We start from the raw sequence: 21,605 nt of genomic DNA on the forward strand, positions 1-21,605 counted from the left end.
TCCACTTAATACACGTAAGGATATCAAATGTGCTTGCAGGACATATGAAAATGGCTAATATATAGAAAGGAAAAACAATCTATGCTTTTTCTATAGGACGCAAATCTACAGGCAGATTCTAATAGCTCAGCACTTTATTCATGGAATTCCCTGGTGGCTCAAATTGGTAAAGCATCTGTCTACAGTGCTGGAGACCCGGGTTTGATGCCTGGGTCAGGAAGATCCCCTGGAGAAGGAAATGGCAGCCCACTCCAGTACTCTTGCCTGGAAAATCCCATGGACAGAGGAGCCTGATAGGCTACAGTCCATAGGGTCACAAAGAGTCGGACATGACTGAGCGACTCCACTTTCATCTATTCATGGCCAGGCTTCAGGGCAGTTTCAAAGTCAACTCAGAGGCAAGTTCTGCAGGAAAATGAGTGGTGTTAAGAGAAAAAAGAATCATTACCTTCAATTTACAGAAACTAAAAGAACACTGCCACATTCCCATCCATTGTTTTATAAGCTAAGTTTTTGGTTTTCAAATGAAAAAACCTTGAATCCATAAACTTTCAGAAGATTAATTTGGGCATCTTCTGGCTTAAAAATAAATAAATAAAAAGGCAAACCCCTTCAACCAATGAAGAGCTGTGAGGAAAGGAGCAGAGTTCAAGCTCTGGAGAATGGATGCAGAGGGAACACGTGAGCACACAGGACCGTCTGCCCACCCGCCCACCCTCGAGTGGACACACACACACTATGCACATGACCAACAAGCATGAGTACATGATTGCTAAGTTTAATTCAACAGCTCCACCCACTCCTGCCTTGTAAAAAAACAGGCTCCTCTCAAGGTTACATTGTGATGTGAGCACAGGTTTGTTGTTTCCAATGACAGCTTTACAAAAAAGTTGGCACCAAATGCATGTAAAAAAAGTTTTAAGGCTTAAGAAAAACACAGACCAGTAATTTCTCAATGTAGCTTGGAGGCTGAGAAAAGGATGCAGAGAGTTAATGAACCTCCCAAACACAGGCAATCCCCAATGTACAGAGCATTTTCTAAATACAAATGGCCTCCCCCATCAGGTTCAAAGGAGCAAAGTTTTCTGCGGCTTCTCCCCTGACCAGACCATCCCAGCTCCCTCAACCCAGGCCCACAGCCCCAAGGAGGGAAAGGAAGAGGGAAGCTGGGGACAAGAGTAAGGCGATGTGGTCCTGCTGCGTTGGGCTCTGCCCTGGTGGTGATCTCTTCCCCCAGCCTGCCCGCCTTGGTTCCCAGCTCTGCCCCAAAGTCCCTGCGAGGGGACGGATTTAGAAAGCTCTTCCCCTCGTGCGGCTGACGGTAAGACTGAAGCCCCAAGGGCCAGCAGCATGTCAGGGTCTTCTTGGCCATCCAATATGGAGTTCACAAATTGTTTTCTTGTATGTTAAAGAACACAACAAAAGAGTTATAAATAGTTCACATCTACTTTTGGAACATCTCATTGTAACTTGTGTAAGTCAGTGAGTTTGAGCTTAAAAGCTAATCACCAGTTACGTCAGTTTTTAATGGGGAAAAAAATGCTCTGAATTCCAGACAACTTTTTTATAAACGACCACTTGAAGGCTAGAGGGAGACAGGAGGTGCTTGAGAGAATCACATGGAATGAGAGTTTCTCAGCTCCAAAGTAAGCAGGTGGACAGGAGCGGGTCTTTGGTTGGCAAGCACCATGCGGACCCCCAGCACTGGTGGAGGGTGTGGAGCCTGGCAGGGAGCTCCCACAGGCACTGGAGTGTTCAGGCCACTACGAGCATGGCCACACTGTAGTAATGAAGACGTTTCCAGCACCTGTATGAACTTAGTAGGCACTCGTACCAGTAGTCCCCCCACCCAAACTGTTGGTCTCTCGTGACTGCAGTACAGGTACTGACACTGTAGCCCTTTAGAGGCTCAATGGGAGAAACTTCCATCTGACAGATTACAGCATCACAACTCTTGCCAGTCTGGCATCTCTGCTGGCAAATACCATGGAATGAGCCAGTTGAGAATTTACTGCCCAACTATTTAATCTCCTGGCCTAAGGTCTCTAAGTCTTGTCTGGAAACTGAATATGGCCCAGAGGTTCTGCAAAGCTTTAAAAGGGTGGGCTAAGAAAACTCTCCTTCCTCTTTGGTGTACCTGAGCGACAGACTTTTTTCTAGAAAGGTGTCAGAAACAGATCAGAGTCAACAGTTACTAAAGTAAAGCTGGCACTTGAGAATAGGTCTTGAGCTATTACCAAAGAAGCCAAACCTAAGAACCCAGGGTTCTCAGGCATCTATTCTTCCCACTGTCAGCAGGAACATAGAGGACACAGGAACAAGAACGCCAGTGCCTGGACACGTCTGGGTAGTTTTAAAGTCCTGTAGAAGGTAGTGGTCTTGCCGACAGGAAGTGTCACTGGTGAAGGGAGCAGTCCACATCACTGGTGAGGAGTAAAGGCCCAGACTTAAGGCTGATGAGGAAAAAAGGAATAACTCACAAGCAAGACTGCCTGTAAAGAGTCTAAACCAGTCTCTCGTGGACAAAAGCAGAGATTCCTACGTAAGACCTGGCTGAGGTTTGAGAGGGCAGAAGCAGGGTGCAAAATCCCTCCATAAAGTGTATGACGGAACACAGCATTTTGGTTTTCTGTTGACAGCTGCTGAGGAAAAGCAATCAAGACGTTTCAAGAAAATCTCTGGAACGGAGGTGAAAAACATTGGGGCCAAACAAGTTCCCGGAGTGGCTCCTCTGTCCCGTAGTGGCGGACCCGCGGTTTTGGTTTTCTCTCAAAGGCTTTAAGCTCTGCTACTGTGTTAGTGATCCCTAGATACCCAATTAGCCAACACACCACGGACGTGAGACCCCACTTCTTGGGGGCAACTGGTCTGGCTCCACTCCCCTCCCGCCCACCTGGGAGCTCCTCTCACACCAGGGCCCCGCCTTCTCCCTCGGAGTCCAGAAGGTGGGTCTTCATCTCGAGATGACCGTGAACAGGACGGCAGCTTCAGGTGTCCACCCGAGACCCTCTCCCCACCCTCTCCTGCGGGCTAAAGGAACTACACTATCTGAAATCCTATCTCTGGAGTTTCTTGTCTGGCTATGGGACACGGCAGGCCTCTTAGTAGAAGGAGATGCTGGACTTGCCTCCGGGCGGGTTCAGGACTTTGTTGTGGGAGCGAGGCCGGGGGCCCAGCCGGGGTTCGTGGCTGTCGACAGCGGGCGCGGGCTCCTGGACGCGGGCTGCTTCTTTCGGGCCGCCAGGCTCGCCTGGCTCTTGTCTGGGTGAGGCACTGGCTGCAGGACAGAGTCAGCACAGGGCCTGTCAGTGGCTGCCCACCACCTGGTAGGCAAGCTGCACACGCGAACCAAAGTCTGCGCCCTGGAGCAGCAGGCACGGGCATGGTGTCAGGCCAGGTCAGAACGGAAGGCCCTGAGCCATCCTCGGGGGAACCCCCAGGGGTTGTCTCCGCGCTGCTGGCTGGCCTCGGTGCTGCTCCCTACCACCTCAAGTCTGACAAGAAAACCTCAGAGCGAGTGAGAAGGGTGAGGAGCTCGTCCTAAGTGGAGGGCCCAGGCAGGTTTCCCTGGACTTCCTGACTGACCCCGTTCCCACCTCTTCATCAACTGAAAGCAGAAATTAGCATCCAGTCAGGTCGGGACACTTGGGGACTGAGCCTGACACCCAGCCCCACGAGCAGGCAGCCCACCGTGGGGTGACCTGGGGGAGGCCGCCCTGCAACGTGCAGCCCTGCATTCCCCGCCCCCCATCCCTCCCACCCCCCCACCCCCCGCTGCCATGTAGCCTCTGGTCAGAGTTCATTAAAGGCTTTGGACCTCTGCTCTTCACTATACAAGATCAGCTTCTAGAAGAGGACGCTGTGGCCTGAGGCCCAGACTGACCAGCACGGACAGGAGGTGCAGAAAAGCCAGCAGGAACGCTGTCACTGAGTAACTGAGCCCATTTCCCCTGCCTCCTCCCTACACAAAACCCGCCCACGGTCACAACTCTGCCGTCTTCATCAGCAGGTGGGCTGGGGCACAGCGACCCCTCCCGGTCCACCAGCAGCGCCCGCAGAGCTGAGCCCGGGCAAGGGACGGACAGTGAGCTCACCTCTGAGGTCTGGCGTGTCCTCTCCCTCACACAGGAGCACGTGGTCCTGCAACGAGGCAAACCCAGGTCAATCCGCTGCTCGGATACTTGCGGCCTTGCTCAGGTGGACGAGGAGAAAGGTGCGGGTGACCCGGGTCTACTTTATCTTTAAAAAGTGTCTATTTGGACAGTTTTAACCGGAAACAAAGCCTCAGGAAGAGTCCTGTGAGCCCCCAGGTAACCCTGCTCCACAGCCCGCCTCCACTCTGGTCTCGGCCAGAGTCCTGCCAGCTTCCAGCCCCCACCCCCCTCACTGGCTGATTCGAAAGCAAATCCCATATTTCACTGATCCATAAATGTTCCAAGATGCAGCTCTTTGAACTGCAAAAATTAATGACTCCTTAAACGTCTCAAGCAGGGTCCAGTTTAACCTTAGCACGCGCTCTCACTGACGGCCCACCCGTGTGACAGAACCCCGCTGCTCTCTGCAGCTGAGCGATCCCCAGCATGTGCGCGGCGCAGCACATCTGGCTCACCCAGTCATCTGGTGATGGAACAGCTGGGTTGTATCCACCCTTTGGTCACTGAGAACAATGCATTAAAACAGGTCTCCCCGAGTATCTGTTTGTTTTCACAACTGAGGTTATATACCTAAAACTGCTGGTTCATACAGTAAAATTCTGTGTTTTAACTTCTTCAGAAACTGCCAAACTGTTTTCCACAGTGGCTCCACCATTATGCATTCCCCAGAGCAGTGTAGGAGGGTTCCAATTTCTCCACGTCCTCACCATTCCTTACTTTGTCTTTTTGATAACAGCCATCCCAGTACATGTGAGGTGGTCTCTCTCTGTGATTCTGATTTGCATCTCCCTACCGATCATGTGCTGACTGACCGTTTGGATGTCTTCTTTAGAGAAACGTCTATTCACATCCTTTGCCCCCTCCCTTTTTTGGTTCTGAAATTTTTATTTTTAAAAATTTATTTTTTTCAAGTATAGTTAACTTCCAATGCTGTGTTAATTTCTGCTATATGGCAGAGTGATTCAACTATACACACATACATTCTTCTTTATAAGCTTTTTCACTGCGGTTCCTCACAGGTTATCGAGTATAGCTTCCTGTGCTACACAGCAGGACCTTGTTTAATCATCACATATAAAATAGTTCACATCTGCCGACCCCAGATTTCCATTTCATCTCTCCCCCTTGCCTTTACCCATCTCTGGGTATGCTATGTATCTGTCTTTTTGCTGTTGAACTGTAGGGGTTCTTGACATACTCTCCAACCATCAGTCTTTGAAAAGGAATCCATATTGTTTCCTATATTCGGCGTTACTCTGATTGAATCCCTGTGTCATCAATTAATAGGAGGTTTGCTTGGATTCAGTTTGGTTGTTTTGACAAGAATTCAAAGGTGGCCCGTGATGAATTTCTAGCATGAAGTCCATCATTTCTGGAGGTGTCCTGTTTTCTGATGTATAAGCAGCCACTGATGATCGCTTCCTGGATTTACAATTTCATTACAAGCTTGCAAAATGGTCATTTCTGAATTCTGTTATTCACTCGTCATTTACGGGCTGGAATACTTTAGAATGAGGAAACTTTCCCTCAGAAGCTGTCATCCCGAGGTACGTACATTTCATGGAGAAACACTGGCTAAATAAGTGCCTGATTCTATCCGTCAGCAGTTTTCCAGATGGACATTCTCCAAAGGGGACAAACTAGATTTTTAAAAATAGTAGCGGGAACCCATAAATTCTAAGTATTTGGTGAATTTTAATCCAGTGTAGCTATCCTACTTACTGACTGATGACAACAGTGAAATGTTGCCAAGAGGTAAGCTCCCCGTGTTAAGTTCAGTTTTATCAGTATCCTCAGCAGTTCTTCGTGGCTCATAGAGAAGAGTGGTGGCCTGCCTGCAGTCGGCCGCCCCTGCCACCAGCGACCCCCAGGGCTCGTCATCACGAGGCTGGAGCACACTCCCCGATGACTCAGGGCAGCCCCGATGACTAATGGCCGCAGCCAGGAAAAGCAACGTCACCCGCCTTGTCTCCTCCTAAGGCACGCCATACCCGCTCGGAACAGTTTTAGCCAAGTGCCTGGCACCAGCTCTGCCTTTCTCACCCTTAGGCCTGCCCTCTGAGAGCATCCGTACCTTGGGCTTGTTTGGGTGCGCCGTGGGCGAGGCAGCAGCGACAGGGGACCCGAAAATGTCACTGGTCTTGCCCCCCGGTGGGTTCAGACGCGGTCGAGTCTGCACAGGCCCTGATTCGTCAAATATACCGCTTCCTTTTCCCCCTGCAGAAACAAGCAGAGTGGTGAGCGGCCCGGAACACCCACCCAACCCCTCCACACTGGTCACTTCAGAGACCTCCCCTCACGGTGACCAGTCCTGAGTTCAGGCTGAGGGTGAGGTGACTGGGTTGACGAGGGATCCTGAAAGACCCACATCACACCCAGCCCCTTCTCGGGGTCAGCTGGGCCTTCATCACTGGACCTGAACTGCACTGGGCTGGCTGTGAGGGGCAAGACGGGCAGGTGGTCTAAAACAGCATTTTCTCCTCTAGAGTGTCCTTAACCCTGAACTTTTCAGATTTTTCTGCTCAAGAATCTTCTGCATTAAACCCAGAAAAGTTCTTTCATACATTAAAGGCAAACAGCTGCTAACTTTTGAGGTGAGATGGACAGAACTGAATTAACATGCCCTGTTCAAGGCAAACCTGCAATTTGGAAAACATTTATTAGTCATTCTCCTGACCTCAATCTGGCTGGAACTTCCAATGACAATTAGATATGCCAGTGAATTACAGATATTTAACATCTTTGCTGACGAACAGAAACGATTTGACGAGCTACTTTGAAAATATGCATCTCAGATGTTAGTTCTTATAAGCTGATGGCTGGGGCATAGACATGGGACGTAGATGCTGACATTAAACAGAAAGACTCTAGCACATGGCGCCGGCCAGTCACCCCTGCAATCAGCAAACACCAGCGCCTCCCTTCCACCGAGTGCCGAGCTAAGATTTACAATCTCACAGGAGAAAGAAGGCGCATTCCACACGCAGCTGAGACCAGACACGAGTTACCCAGCCCCTCTGTGCCCATTCCTCACCCTCAAAGCGGTGGTAATAAAGGCCCCTCCCGCCTCAAGGCGCTGAGAGGAGTCAAGATTCACTGCAGCTCGTGTGTGTCCAACGCTCACACAATGCTGGACACACTGCTCAGTGAAACAACGCAAGATAGTGTGGACGGCACACAGCTTCCATGCTGCAGGCAGAAGGGTGTCCTTAAAGAGCTGGATCTGATAAAGGGCACTGGTACTCCAGTATTCCGCACCCCCCAACTGGGGTGGCAGCAGTGGTGTGGGAGCTTAGGATTCTAAATGTGCTCATTTTTACAGCAGTGATCTTTGCTGACTGCCTCCAAGAAGTTAAAATTTCCAGTCACTTCTTGGCTGTTATGACGCACACCGACAGGACGGGCGAGCAGCAGAACTCTGAGGACAGAACCCAGCACGAGAACCCTTTCTGGGGTGGGAGAAGCTTAGAGAACAGGTGGGTCTGACTGCAGGAAAAGGCACACATCCACGTCACATCAGGCTGATCGCAAGCCTTCCAGTCCCAGCCACAGCCGCCCAGGTTCCCACAGGCTGGGTCCCGCTCAGCCACTACCAACTGTAGGACAGCACCTGGCTGGAGTCAGCACACAGGGGCTGGGCGGAGGAGGGCCTGGAGAGGAAGCTCCCAGACACGCTGCTGTTACTGGGTGTCATCAGCAAAAATATCCAGGCCAAAAAGTGCAGAAAAGCTGCTGTCCAAGGCCACCCGAGTGCCTGTTACTGAGCTGTTGCTGGTCACGCTTACGGAAATTCTAAGATGAGTGTTCTGCTTATTTTAAAATGCGAGACAAAAATAAAAGCAACTCAATCTGAAGGTTTTGGCTAAAAGCACTGCTCATTTAAAGACATTTTAAAAACTGTGAAACACGACGCAGAGAAATTCCTGAGACACAAACAAAGCAAACATTCCAGCAATGATCACAGGTGAGCGTGGGTCAGTCTGACTGGAGGTTCCCTCCCCTTCACCTTCGTCAGTACACGCTCGAAAAACACCACGGTTCTGTTTTGAACTTTATGAAAAGTAATCACACTGTGCGTTTATTACTCAACACTTTACCTGAAAGATGAATTCCACTTTCAAGGTGGAAAAGATGCTCAACTCATTCGTAACGAGAGAAAAATGAATCCAAGATACACTTTTTAGAGACCCAAATCTCAGGAGACATGACCCTGTGCTGGTGGAGTGTGGGAAGTGGGCGCTGCTGACGCCCTGGAAGACGTGTCTGAAGACCAGGCAAAGAAGCACCAGCATTTTATACTGACCTGGCGATGCCGTTTCAGGAAGTCGGCCCCACTTGGAGTATTTGGAGGTAAGCCGGTAGTCAGGAAAACCTGTATCCAATGGCGAGTTCTGCTGCCAGGGAGCTGAGGCCCAGACTGGCTGGTGGACTTGAGCCTCAGCTCCCCCTCAGAGGGGATCATGTATCTCCCCAGGCTGTGGAGACAGCCAGCACCCTGCACAAGCCCTGCAAACACCAAACAGCCTGCCCACATCCATCCCCACCTTCAGGTCTAAACCAGGAGAGTAGGTGACACACGGTACCAAGCAGCCCAGGTCCATGTCCAGGGCCAGCCAGCAGTGAGGCCCCTGTTCCGCACGCGATTAGTCGGCGGGCGGCAGGGGACCTCCCCAGAGTCCACGGGGTGAGTCTGCCGGGCGGGATGCACCTGCAGGTTCCCTTCTCAGCTGCCGGTGAGACTTCTTCACGGGTGATTTTCTCCCCTCGCTCCTTCCTGCCTTCCTTTTTAAAAAGTGTTTCTCCATGTTAATTCATTCACCAGTTAAAATGCGCTTCTGGGTGATGGGAGGCGGAGGGGATTCCAGCATTTGTTAACTGCTCAGCTCTCATCTCAGAGCCCTTGGCAGGACAGAGAACAAACCCAAAACAACAGGACCGCGCGGAGCAGAGATTTCAGCACAGGGTGCCCCCAGGCTGTTGTTACACTTTGGTTTTCTAACTCTCTAGTTGGGTAGGAGGCCAGGCTGCCAAGGGGTCATAGATTTTCAAGAGCCTGGCAAAGCAGAACTACCCCATGTGGCATACTTCCTAGAGAACCCGAAGCCCCAGAGACAGCTGCAGACGCCACGGTGCTACGCCCCGGCAGCCAGCGTGCCCACCCCTAGGTGACCACGTTTGAGTCTACCTGCCACAGCACATGGTTGGTACAAAGGATGCGCAGGGCTGAGCACTCGGGCTCTGCACCCATCAACTGGGTGCATGAGAATGTTCCTCAGTAAGAACCACCTGCTTCTTGGGCTTCCCTAGCGGTGTAGTGGATAAGAATCCACCTGCCGATGCAAGAGAAACGGGTTCAGTCCCTGGTCCGGAGGGTTTGGGATGATGCCGCAGAACAACTAAGCCCATGCCCCACAGCTAGAGCCGCTGCTCCAGAACCTGGGAGCCACAACTACTGAGGCCCGTGCGCCCTCGAGCCTGTGCTCTGCAACCAGAAGCCACGTGCAGCAACAAAGACTCAGCATAACCAAAAATTAAAAAAACACCCAACAAAACCACCTGCTTCTCTGCCGTAACTAAATCCAAAGATACTGCAAACCTCCACCCCACCTGACCACTGAAAACCACACGAAAATCCAGCGTTTGCATCCATTGCTTTTGTTGCTCCAGGTCTGTGAAGCGATATTTGTACCCAGCATCAGGACAGGGAAGGGAGCAGTTCCAGCTCCAGTTCTGTTTGACTTCATCATTTGTCTGAAACACTTACTTCTGTGTTGCATCTCTCAGACCTTTAAGGATGGTACAAACTTTGCTTTTCCCGTGTGGACACAGATGGGGAAGGCCCCTCAGGTAACTACCACTGTGTGGTCACTCACACACAGTGGCTGGACCAGCCATCAGCCAAGAGAAAGGCTCTTCTGAGATTCCTCCCACTGGAGCCACTAAAGGGTGCGTAAGGACTGAGAAGCCGCAGGGCTGCACGCCAGGCTGAGCCGTCCTTTTTAGTTAGTTTCAATCCTGCTCACAATCTGATTAAGAATACTCTGAACACACAGCTTGCAGGCAAGTTCAAGAACCTGAAGGAGTCCATCAGCTGATGCGGGGAGCCTCCCCAGTGGGGAGCAGAGCCCCAGCACGTGCCTGTGTGCCCGCCTCGGCGCCTGCACACGGCCACTATCTGCTCACAGGTGAGGAGCAAGTCCACAACGACCTGGAGGACACAGAGCTTAAGTCAGGATCAAACTTCCCTTCCTCTCCAGGACTGACGGCAGGGGATATGCCACACCAGAAAGCATTTGAAAGGACTGATACAAAGAGAGAGAGATTTTTTTTTATCAAAAGAGCAGCATAAAAGAGAGCAGGTAGAGGCCAGAGGATTAAAGAGTCACAGGCCCGTACCGGGGGGGTTGGTCCTCTTGGGTATGTTCTGAGGTTCTTCAGTTGGTCCAAAAATATTAGAAGCCATCCTGTCCGGCCTGCGGGGAGGCGCGGCTTCCTCTGGACGATCGCCTGGCTCTCCTCCCGGAGGCTTTGCAGCCCTGCAAGCAGAGAGGCTGTGAGGGACCGATGGTGGCTAGCCCAGGCACCACCGTCCAGGGGCTGAGGCAGATGCCTGTGGAGGGGCACGACGTGCTCATGGCCAGCCAGCAAACCTTCCCACCTGCCCATGAGTTCCCATAAAGGTTTTCCTGGCACAACTTGGTTCTGCCAAGACCTCCAGAGGTGTGTAGGCTCTCAAGTTACTGCTGGGACCTCTCATCAGTAAAATTAAACGTTTCCCTTAAACAAGCAAATGGAGCCAGTTCAATGGAGTTTCACTGTCATTTTAATTAGCAGACAGTAGTGCTGGGCCGTCTCTGGGGTCGCACAGAGTCGGACACTGAAGCGACTTAGCGGCAGCAGCAGCAGCAGCAGCAGTGCTGGGCCAGAGAAGGCAATGACACCCCACTCCAGTACTCTTGCCTGGAGAATCCCAGGGACAGAGGAGCCTGGTAGGCTGCAGTCCATGGGGTCACTAAGAGTCGGGCACAACTGAGCGACTTCACTTTCACTTTTCACTTTCATGCATTGGAGAAGGAAATGACAACCCACTCCAGTATTCTTGCCTGGAGAATCCCAGGGACAAAGGAGCCTAGTGGGCTGACGTCTACGGGGTTGCACAGAGTTGAACACGACTGAAGCGACTTAGCAGCAGCAGCAGTGCAAGGCATGTGACAACACACTGCAAGCAGACCACTGCAGAGGCAGGGACCGTAACACTGACGCTTGCCTGGAGGGGCCCACGCTCGTCAAGGCCTGCCCCCACCACCAGCCCCCTCAACAGCCTATCCCCATGTCCCATAAAAGCTACTGGGGACCGGTGGTTCAGAGTCAAGCTGCAATACAGACTTGGATTAAGTTCTTTACAAATATACACCCTACAGCTTAAAAGACCTCAGGTTAACAATGGCTGAAGCATGACGCTTTTAAAATCCCTTTAACACCAGATAATCCCTTAGCAAGAAAACAAAAGCAGGGCTTTAAGACAGAAATCTGACCTAGTCCTCTTAACAGCCACCACTTGATTCCCTTCCTTTAACATGGCCTCAAGATCCGCAGCTGCTAACGGATCCCAAGCACGCGTGCTTAGTGGCTCAGTCGTGTCTGACTCTGCACCCCCATGGACTGTAACCCACCAGGCTCCTCTGACTATAGGATTCTCTGGGCAAGAATAATAGAGCGAGTGGCCATGCCCTCCTCTAGGGGAATCTATCCAGACCCAGGGATCAAACCTGCTTCTCTTGCACCTCCTGCATTGGCAGGCAGGTTCTTTACCACTAGTGCCACCTGGGAAGCCCCACCCCAAGCAGAGGCTCCCAATTAATCACCCAATTAAGATGGCTTTTCCTTCTCCAGCATCCTACAAGGAAGGACTTTCCCCTCATCTTCTCAAAAAAACTAACACTCCAGAGAAGTGAGGTATCAGTTGAGAGCAGCCGCTCTGCACTGTCTCCCACAGCTTGGAAGCCAGCCCAGGGGCAGTGGTCTTTGTGGCGCGTCCTAGCTAACTGCACCAGTGTTTGCAGGGCACCCAGTGCCAGGCCGTGTAAACAAAGACAGAGTGTCCTTAGTGCACACAACTGAGAAAGGCAGCCCTCGGCCAGCTGGTGCCGGTGCCGAACAGCGGTTTTCAGGGCCAGAAACTTGATTCAATATGAGCACTCCAGTATAAACTTCCGGTCCCGTATCAGCACAGACCCAGACAGGAGGGATGAGTGGTCACTGTTACAGGGGCTAATGACTGACGATTTGGCCAGGAGTACTACTGAATACTGACCTGATTCCCTCAAATTTGCAGGGATTTTAGCAGTTGAAACAATCCTTTCATTCTATGTACTGTTTACCTCCACAAACGCCACACTCCTCTGCTCTTATTGCCCGGCCGGGCCACAGAAAGGGCTCACAGTATAGGAAACTTTCAGGCATCGGAAGAACCAGCTCAACCTCGCGGCCGGCTCCCTCGACGGCAGGACACCTCCAGCCCGGGGAACTCTACGTGACTCCCAGTACCCAGTGCTCCCCAAGCCAGAAAGCTAGCCACCGCGCTCTGTGTGTTCCTGATCGTTTAAGCCCAGTCGGTCTGCTCTGTCACTCGCTGTCCTGCCTGTTTCCTGGTCAGTAAACTGGGGGAGGGCGACTCCTGGGTTCGGGCTGCGGGGTGAGAGGCGAGGGCGTACCCCGGCTTCAGGGTTAGCGGGGAGGGCACCCCCTGGCTCCGGAGTTAGAGGCGAGGGTGTCGCCTGGCTCCCCGACTGCGGGATTCTGGGAAGAGGGCGCAGCCTGAATCCGGGGCTGCGGGCTCCCATGAAGGGACTTCGCCCTGAGGGCCGTCCGCTCGCACACACGCCACAGGGCGCCGGGGTCCCGGCCGCGCCGCCACGCCCGCCCCGCCGCTGCAGACCGCTCTGCCAGAGTCTGCGGCGCGCCCGCCCAGGAAGCGGCGCGTGCTGAGACCGGGTTGCGGAGAGGCGCACCTCAGGCCTCCCGCGGCCGCGCCCACCTCCCTCAACTGGCCGCGGAGGCCCCGGCTCTGTGAGCTCACCGCGGCAGCACCGCCGCCCGCACGCCCCCCACGTGACCGTGCCCACACCCGCGCCGCACCTGGGGCCGGCCCGGCCGCCCTCGCTGTCTGGTGCCCGGAACATGTCGCCCGCCGCTCCGAGCCACCAGTCCACCGCGCCGTCCTTCCCGCCCGGCCCCGCGCGGTCAAAGACCCGCCTGCTCGTCCCAATTGGGAGTCGCCGACGTCAGTCAAGCAGCGGCAGCCTATCGCGGTGTCGGGCTCCACCTCATAAGACGAAGGCTTGCGGAGACCCGCAGATGATTGGCAAAAGTAGATGTCGCTCACGGGGCCGGACGTCACCATTGGGTAGCAAAGCCGAAGGGGATGGTCCTCCCGCTCCCTGAGGTGGGCGGGGTCGGACTCTATCCGGGCACCTTGCCAAAACTCCCCGCAGCACCCGGCGGCCTCCATACCGAGAGGCGATGTGAGCACGGTCCAGACTATACCGAGAAGCCTGGTTTTCGCGAGTCAGTCAATGGCACGTGGATACATGGCTAAAGGAAACGGAACAGCAGTTCCTCTGTCCTGCACGTCGCGGGGGCAAGAACACTAAGAAATGGGAAGCAAGGGATAAAGCGTGCAGCTGATTCCTAGTTGGAAAAAACAAAAATAAAATACATTCAGCGGTGTTGTTTCTAAATTACACTGTAGACAGTCCATCGATTCCTCTGAGATCACACCGGATGATGGCCACTTGGGCTGTTTGCAGAGTGCACAGTTAAAAAGAAAAAAGCAGAAACAGTAATTATTAGACCAAGTATTAGTATTGTATTTATGCACAATAATAAAAACAGATTTACAAGTTCAACTGGAAATTTAAACATAAGAAGTTTAACAGCTTTTGTTTATTATATTAAATAACCAAACACCTTTTATTCCCCAAATTGGTAAAGAATAAATAATATAATTTACAATATGGTACAAAAAATAATCAGGAAGGACAGGCATTCTGCTTTATACATACACTGTATATTTATAATCTATAAAACAAATTCACATCTCAAACAAGCCGAAAACTTTAGATGATATGGCTTAACGATTATTAGAAGAAACAGCAATAATCTCTGCTTCCCAGAAGCCCGGGAGCAGGCTATCCTGCTACAGAACAGCAGGGCGGGCTGCTGTAGTGCTTCCAGGACTTGCTCCCCTCACACGACATACAAGGTACTGCAGGGTTAGGAGTTTGTCTGACAGCCAGGAAAGATTTGCTCTGGGTTTTTCTTAAGACAAAAGTGCCATATTTCCTCCTAAATGCACCTGGGATAGATTTCAACGTGAAAAAAAAGCAACTGGCATTTTCCTTCTCCCATTTGTTTCAAGTGTTTTTTATTCTGTGGCCTTTCTTTGCACATGTTTAGATTCAGCGGTGTGACTGAGCTAAAGATGCTATTAAACTGAAGAAACACCACCAGTAATGAGGCTGCGGTACAGAATGGAGAACAGGACTGATGCAGGAAAGCGAGTGGATCAGCCCATGAAAGGGTTCCAAATATCCCTCCGCCCTGAGCAAGTACTCTACACCCAGGAGACACAGGGGACCCTCAGCTGGCCTCTCTACCTTCTGAAGAATGGGCTGCTCATCACTTGAGTATTCACAATGAAGAAGCAAGACAAAAACAACTGCCTAGAGGCAGGGGCTGTTCAGTCTCACTCTTCAGGGTAGACGAGCCAGCAGAAAGATCCCTGATGACGTCAGTGATGAGGGAAAGGCTTTTCTGAGACTGACCTGGTCTTAATCACAACATACTTCAACACACAAAGGCAGCCACAAGTGCAGACAGAGACAATCACATCTTCCACTGCAAAGGCAGAGGGAGATGCTGGAAGTGGGAGGCTTCTCCACTTGGGTCTTTTGAAAAATCCCAGCCTTGAATGTAACAGTTGCTTATTTGTATACATATATAATTATTTAGGCTGGGAGAAAATGCATCCAACGTCTTAATGCTACATATGACACCATTTTCCCTTATTATGGCAAGCAAACAGTTACAGCTGTCTGGTTGCTAGAGAAGCAGCATTCTCTGAATCATGTCAGCTTCACAGGTGAGAAGAGACAATCCTCGCCTCGGGAACTCACCTCCCCACTGCAGACACTGGCCAGTCAGCTACGCCCACAAGGAGTCTATTCGAGAGACGCAGGTGGGAGGTGCTGCTGAGTAAAGGGTTGACAAAGGCTTATCCAAATCTCCAGAGCTTTCCTCATGCTAGACATCACCAGGTGACAGGTACTGACCTCCCCACCAACCGCCTCGGGGCGCCCCCCTGATGGATGAACAGCCTGGGTCTCTATGGTCCCCAGCACGGGGCATGCTGCCACTGGGCACTGCCCCCACCATGGGTGCAGTAACGTGACTTGGCATCGCTGGTCCCAGACAGTAGGGAAAGGAGAAAGCTGGTAGTAGCCTAACCTCAGCCCAGCCCACTGTAGATCTAGCAGAGTCAGATGCCCAGAGACAGACCTGATCTTGTTTGGCTCGATAAGATGCTAACTTCAAGAAGCTGATACACTGATCACAAAACACAAGCTAATTTAGAGAGACTGTGGACTCAAATACTGCTGTCTGTCTCCCTTCACAAAGTGGTGCCACGCCCCTTTCTTTCAGACCTCCAGGGGCTTGGGACTCTTCTCAAGAGCCCAGAGTAGCTGCCTACAGAGGCTTTTCCTCTGATGTCTGTGCCCAGATCCAGAGCTGAAAGAGGGAGACCCCTGGCAGGCTGGAGCCCTGGGAAAGCTCGAGAGGCAGGAGGGAGCTGGGGAGGCAGTGTGATCAAGTGGCCCCTCCTCAGGCACATGCCGAGGACCCTCCGCTCTGCCTCGCATACTGGCTCAACTCGTCTCAAGGGCAAGGGAGGAGCCAGAGGGGCCAGGCTGGCTGGGAAGGCTGCAGGTCCACAGCGAGCTGGGGGGAGGCGAGGGGACAAACACAAACAAGGGTGGGCTGGGCCGGATTCAGGAAGCCACACTGACTGCGGCTGCCAGGTGGAGGGTGGGCAGTGGGTGGGTGGGGAATCCAGCACCACAGCACTGGCGCCTACCCACAAGGGGTGTGCCTGGAGGGCAGTCTGCACCTTGGGCCCACCGAGTCCGAGAAGGCAGAGAAGCCCCGTTAGCTTCACTGGGGAAAACTTGGACACTGGACTCCCTGCTGGTCACCCAAGGCGGCGCAAGGAGCACACCAGAGGGAGGTGGATTCGGCGCACTCTGACTGCGCCTGATGTCTGATCCCTACCTGGACTCCGGAAGGGACAGAAAGAAGAGAAACAGGAGACCATGAGGCAAAGTGCAAGCAAAGGACTGTATACGTGAACTGGGCATACTCTGCACTGACGTCCACAGGAGGAAGACAGAACTTCCCCTGCAAAGGGCATCTGTCCAAGACGCCAGGGAGGAAGGTGTCCGAGAGTCAAGGTCATCAGTAAGGTCTAATCTGTAGTCAAAAGAGTGCTCAGGGATCCCCCAGTGAGAGAAACAATGTCTCAGGTCACCAAGAAGAAACCTACAGATGGATGCGGGGAAGAAACCAACTGAGCAGGGACCTGTTCTTCCAATGTCTCCACCGTCTAACTCATTTTAAAATACAAGCAAAACATTTTCTGACCAGCTTAGCAAGAAGTCCACACAGCCCACAGCAAGACATGATTCTCTTCCCTGTCCTGTTGAGTCAGCCAGGACAAAAGCCCAGATGAGGGAAGCACTAGGTAGGACCAGGATTTCTGAAGAGACGGCACTCGCTACACTGCCCAGGACCCTCTGCTGCCCTGTGACCGGAGTGTCCCCTACAGTGTCCGCTGTGTCACGGTGCAGACACCAGGCAGAGCCAGGCCACACCCAGCTGTCCTCCAGCCGCAGAGAGGACCACCAGAGCATGGCAAGGTTTGGCAGAGAAGGCAGCAACAGCCTGGAGCCTCCCTGCAGAGAGCAGGAAGTCACAGCTCCCCAAGCCAGAACAACAAAAGCCAGGCCCAACGCTCCTTCCTTTTGAAAAGAAAACCCCTAAACATCCAACACAACCGCCAAGGTGGAAGTATGGGCACTGTACAGGCCCTGACCCACGCCCCTGCCACGGGTGGCTCAACGCCACAGCCACAGCTGACGCTGCCCCTGCCGGACTCCGCATGTCCTGGCCCGTCTCCTTGGCCGGCAGGACGGGGCTGTGTGCACGTCACACGTCCTGGGTGCAGAAATGCCTCTGCTCAGACTGTCTCCAGGGAGTCCCAACTTGACCTGCGTTTCCTCCCGTCTGAAGACAGTTCCCCCGGACACTTGAGGACCACCAACCCCGTCCACCACCCTCGCAGCCCCCAGCTGCCCCCACCACGAGGCACCGTCACTGGGACAGGTCCGTGACTGGGGGGCCACCTCCCCCGCCGTCAAACAAAGCCTCCCGGCGGCCGGGCTCGGCGATGGACAGCTCCTGGGCCAGGTCGTTGAAGCGGGAGATGTAGTCGACACTGTTCTCGTTCATCATGCACACCAGCTGCGAGTCCACAACCTGCGGGGACGGGGAGGCCTGTCAGCAGGTGGCTGGACACCATGGCCAGACTGCAGTGCGTGCCCCTCCATGGTGAGGGTTAGAGTCCCCCCAGGAGCCACATCACAACCACAGGGTCGTCACTGTGAACCTCACTCTGTGAACAAGTGCCACTGCCCGGCAGTCAGGTCAGAGTGGCAGGACCCCACCCACATGAGACTTCTGGGAGGATGGTCAGTGGCCAGAGGGGCAGAGAGGGAGCAGCAGCTTGGTTCTACTCCAAGGCTGCCTGGAGGAGGTGCAAGTGGAGGAGGGAGTTTGCATGGGTGTGTGTGACACAGGCGTTCTGAGGCAGGATGTGCGCAGAAGTGCAGGAGCGAGCTGTGTAAAGACCTGAGGGAAACATGCCTGCAAGAAGGGATAGCAAGTGCACAGGCCCTGTGGGAGCAGCCAGCTGTTTAAGAATCAGCAAAGATGGTGGAGGAGACAGCGAGTGAGGCAGAGAGTGGAGGTGGAGACCCGAGTGTACAGTGGGGCCTCCAGCATCAGGCTGGGGTCCTGTGGGCAGATCTGGTCCCGGCTAGACCGGACAGTCGGCCACACGAGGATGGGGACTCTGACCAGTCTGCTCAGGGCCTGCAGCAGTGCCCGGCCCCAAGAGGCCCCACTTGGCACTCTGCACAGGGGCCTGGCAAATTTTGGGTGGGGGCCAGTGCTCAGACTCAGGGTGAGGACAGGCGCTCACCTCAGCGACGTCGGCTAGGGACCGGGACACAAAGGAGTCTCTCGAGCTCCCGTCCAGCAGGCTGGGGCCCAGCAGGGAGGTGCCGCTGCTGGTCCCCACAGGGGTGGGCAGCATCTTCCGGCTCTTCTCCGGGGAGATGAAGCTCGCTGCACAGAGGAGGGAGGGGCCTGAGCAGCTGGGCCTGGGCCCCCCAGGCAACTCGGTGCTGCGGCTGGAGGTGTCAGGCCACACCTGCCCTGCCGTGCGTGGGGAGCCCTGCAGGGCCCATCACAGCCTGGGGGGTTGCCGCGCCCACAGCGAGGCCACCACGCCCACCTCCACACAACTCCAGGCTTGCGATCTCCCTTTGACGTGGGCTCTGCACTGCTCCCTGGGACTTTCTGAGCAGAGAACTTGTGAGAGGACTAGCCCCCAGTGCCACCCAAACCAGAGCCCCTGTCTGTTCTGGGCTGCCAGGTGTCGTGCCCTCCCTGGTGCTGGCCTGGCTTGCCAGGGTCCAGCCTGCCCCGCTCCGAGCCGGGTGCACACCCTGGCCACGCTCTACAAATGCAAAGTGTGCAGGTCCCAGACCTGCCACGGGAGCGCCTCTGGGTAGGAGATGGAAGCTGATGGGTCTTCTAACACCTCCTTCCCAATATCCGAGCACCCAGTGCCGGGGCTGTCCAGATGCCAGCTCTGTGCATCCTGGTGCCCCTAGACTCACCAAACAAGCTGCTGAGTGACGAGTCCGTGGGGTCGCTAGGGCACCACTGGGGGTCGTGGGTGGGAGAGGCGATCCAGTCTGGCTGGGGGCTGCTGGACGGGGAGGGCAGGCTCTTGGAACTGTCGCTGCCATTCAGTTTTGCTGGAGAGAGAGGAACTCCTTCACCTGTCGACCAAAGTTTGGGGTCAGACACCACGTGGGGTGAATGGCTGAGGGAGCACGGCATGTCCAGCTGAGCTGGGAGACCCAGGACCCAACTAGGGCCCCCCAACAGCCGGGACACACACCCATGATCAGACACGGACACTGGCCACAACAGAGGCGGCCCGTGCTAAGGCGGCACCTGAGCCCTCTTGCTGCTGCCGACAGCAGCCTTGCAAGCTGCCTCGTGTCCCCAAGGCCCCAGGGAGGGGAACACACTCAAAGGGACTGGTCACTGGCCCATGGTGACGTGCTGCCAGCTGCTGACTCAGCTCTGAATCCATGGCTGGCCTTGACCAGCAGGTGCCAACCACACTGCCTTCTGTGGCGCCATCTCCGGGAGCTGGGGAGCCAAAGCCCATAGGTACCAGCCCAACGCCTCCTAGAACCTGCCAGCCAACAGGCATCACCCCAGTTCAGAGCCGATGAGATGGCCTGCCTGATCCCCAGGCCAGAGACGCCACGTCAGCCCCTCTGTATCCCAAAGCCCGGGCAGTTACTCCAGACCACCATGGCTCAGGTCCCGCCTGCAAGGGCCTTGTATGCCAGTGCCGCCCCCACCAAGGCTGGCGGTGCCTCAAAGATGCAGAGGCTCAACGACCATAAGAAGAGCTGAGCCGGACGACAAGGTGCCTAGAGGCGGCAGTCAGGCGGGAGGTCAGTTCCCCACGGGAACTGAGTCTGGGAGGCTGGCAGAAGCGCCTGTGGCTCACCATACTGGCCGGAGCTGATGGCAATCTCGATGATGGAGTCACTGATGTGTGTGGCGGGCTCTCCCTGCGAGAGCACGTCCTCAGGGGGGCCGGGCAGTGAGATGTCCAGCAGGGCAGAGACGTTAGGCGGGGAGAGCCGGGTGCTGGAGGCCTCCGATGGGGGCAGTGGTGTGGAGAGCCCATTGTGGACAGGGGCCTTGGACAGCTCAGACAAGGAGAGAACGGGGGGGTTCTGTGGAGACAGGTACTGTTGAGACACGATGCAAAAGGCAGCCGTATCGAGGAACGAAAGCCAACCGGGCCCCGCAGAGCAGTGACTGAGGACGAGTACAGCAAGAGAGGCAGAAACCCCACACTCTCCCACCAGGAAACACCCCTGGGGAATCACTGCCCCCAGAAACCCTGGAGGACCACAGAGTTGAGGGGCCAGGCCAATATGGCCTGGATCTGTTTCCACCCCCAGCTGAGAACTCTTCTCCCTGGCCCAGAAAACTTAAGACCCTGAAGGACTGTGTCTCGATCAGCCAACTTGCAGAGGGAAGTTGGCAGCCTGAGATGGGAGCCATGTGTGCATGATCAAGGCAGGTGCAGGGAGGCACGGCCACCAGGCATCACGGAGAGGGGGAAGTCCAGGACCACGAGCAGGACCACGAGGTGGGACTTGGCGCTCCCTGGGGTATGGGGCAGCTACTCTGCTCAGCAGTCAGCAGTACACTCTACCTGGAAACTGTCGGCCACTGGCTCCTGCCTCGAGGGGACGCTGATGAATGGGTCGCTTGTTGCCTACAGCAACACAAGGAGGACGCCGGTGAGTGCGAGCCAGCCAGTGCCAGGCTGCCGTGGGGAAGCCGCTCCAGCCCATAGCCCCTCACAGGCAGAACACAGACTGAGGGACGGAAGCCACTCCCGGGGGCAAGACAGCCCGCTGCTTTCAGAGCGCACCCCCCGCACCGCCCCACACTGAAGACCGTCTGTGAGTCCACAGCCAACTTGCCACAGCAAGAGGTCCAGCTCATGGTACCCAGGCGGGGCTGGCTCTGCGGTCCTAAGGGGCCGCCCGCAGAGCAGGGGGCCAAGGCAGCGCCTGAGTGGCCTAGAGTCCTGGGTTCATCACCCGCTCTGCCTCCATCCATGGCTCGCCCACTGTGCCACGTGGCCTCACTCAGGCCCTGGCCTCCCTGTTCAGTGACCTCCTCCCTCCAGAGCAGAGCTGGAGTCCCATACCACCTCAGCCTGTGGCTGTGACTCTCAGGGACTGGACCCTAACGTGCCACCTCTGGAGCTGGTGGCAGCTTGGAGAAGCCCTCTGCACACACTCACCCCTACGGCGGGGAGTGGGTCTCCATTCTGGTGGGGGCCGGTGGAGTCTGGCCCCGTGACAGCCGCTGTCACCTCATCTGAAGACAGCGGGGAGATGCCGGACAAGCCATCTGTGTCCAGGACTGGCAGGGGGCTCCCAGGGATGATGCCAGCACTTTTAGCTGCTAGGTCAATAGCACCTGGAGAAGGAGCAACAT

The 21,605-nt window shown here is 54.6% G+C and overlaps 2 protein-coding genes across 5 annotated transcripts in view; both read right to left on the reverse strand.

Annotated features, from left to right (window-relative positions):
• Window positions 1–762: 762 nt before the first annotated feature.
• Window positions 763–14,006, reverse strand: JPT2 (Jupiter microtubule associated homolog 2). Of its 2 annotated transcripts, XM_086376465.1 has the most exons (5): window positions 13,293–13,395; window positions 10,551–10,690; window positions 6,229–6,371; window positions 4,095–4,140; window positions 763–3,277 (listed from the first exon to the last, which is right to left on the reverse strand). In XM_086376465.1, the coding sequence occupies exons 1-5, from the start codon at window positions 13,334–13,336 to the stop codon at window positions 3,102–3,104; spliced, it is 549 nt and encodes a 182-aa protein (XP_086232591.1). In that variant the 5' UTR covers window positions 13,337–13,395; the 3' UTR covers window positions 763–3,101. The 2 variants fall into 2 exon arrangements, with proteins under 2 accessions (XP_086232591.1, XP_086232589.1); XM_086376463.1 differs by lacking the exon at window positions 10,551–10,690 and having other exon boundaries at window positions 13,293–14,006.
• Window positions 14,000–21,605, reverse strand: part of CRAMP1 (cramped chromatin regulator 1) — a 44,831-nt gene continuing 37,225 nt past the window's right edge. For all 3 annotated transcript variants that reach the window (XM_086376423.1, XM_086376422.1, XM_086376421.1), the window contains exons 16-21: window positions 21,409–21,587; window positions 20,809–20,871; window positions 20,089–20,320; window positions 19,175–19,339; window positions 18,472–18,617; window positions 14,000–17,747 (exon numbers count right to left, since the gene is read on the reverse strand). In XM_086376423.1, the coding sequence (XP_086232549.1) occupies window positions 17,583–17,747; window positions 18,472–18,617; window positions 19,175–19,339; window positions 20,089–20,320; window positions 20,809–20,871; window positions 21,409–21,587 (950 nt within the window). In that variant the 3' untranslated portion in view covers window positions 14,000–17,582. The remainder of the gene's footprint in view (window positions 17,748–18,471; window positions 18,618–19,174; window positions 19,340–20,088; window positions 20,321–20,808; window positions 20,872–21,408; window positions 21,588–21,605) is intronic.

This window comes from Bos grunniens, chromosome 25 (genome assembly GCF_055505025.1).
Source record: "Bos grunniens cultivar Pamir isolate PY7600 chromosome 25, Bosgru_T2T1.0, whole genome shotgun sequence".
Classification (NCBI taxonomy): Eukaryota; Metazoa; Chordata; class Mammalia; order Artiodactyla; family Bovidae; genus Bos; species Bos grunniens.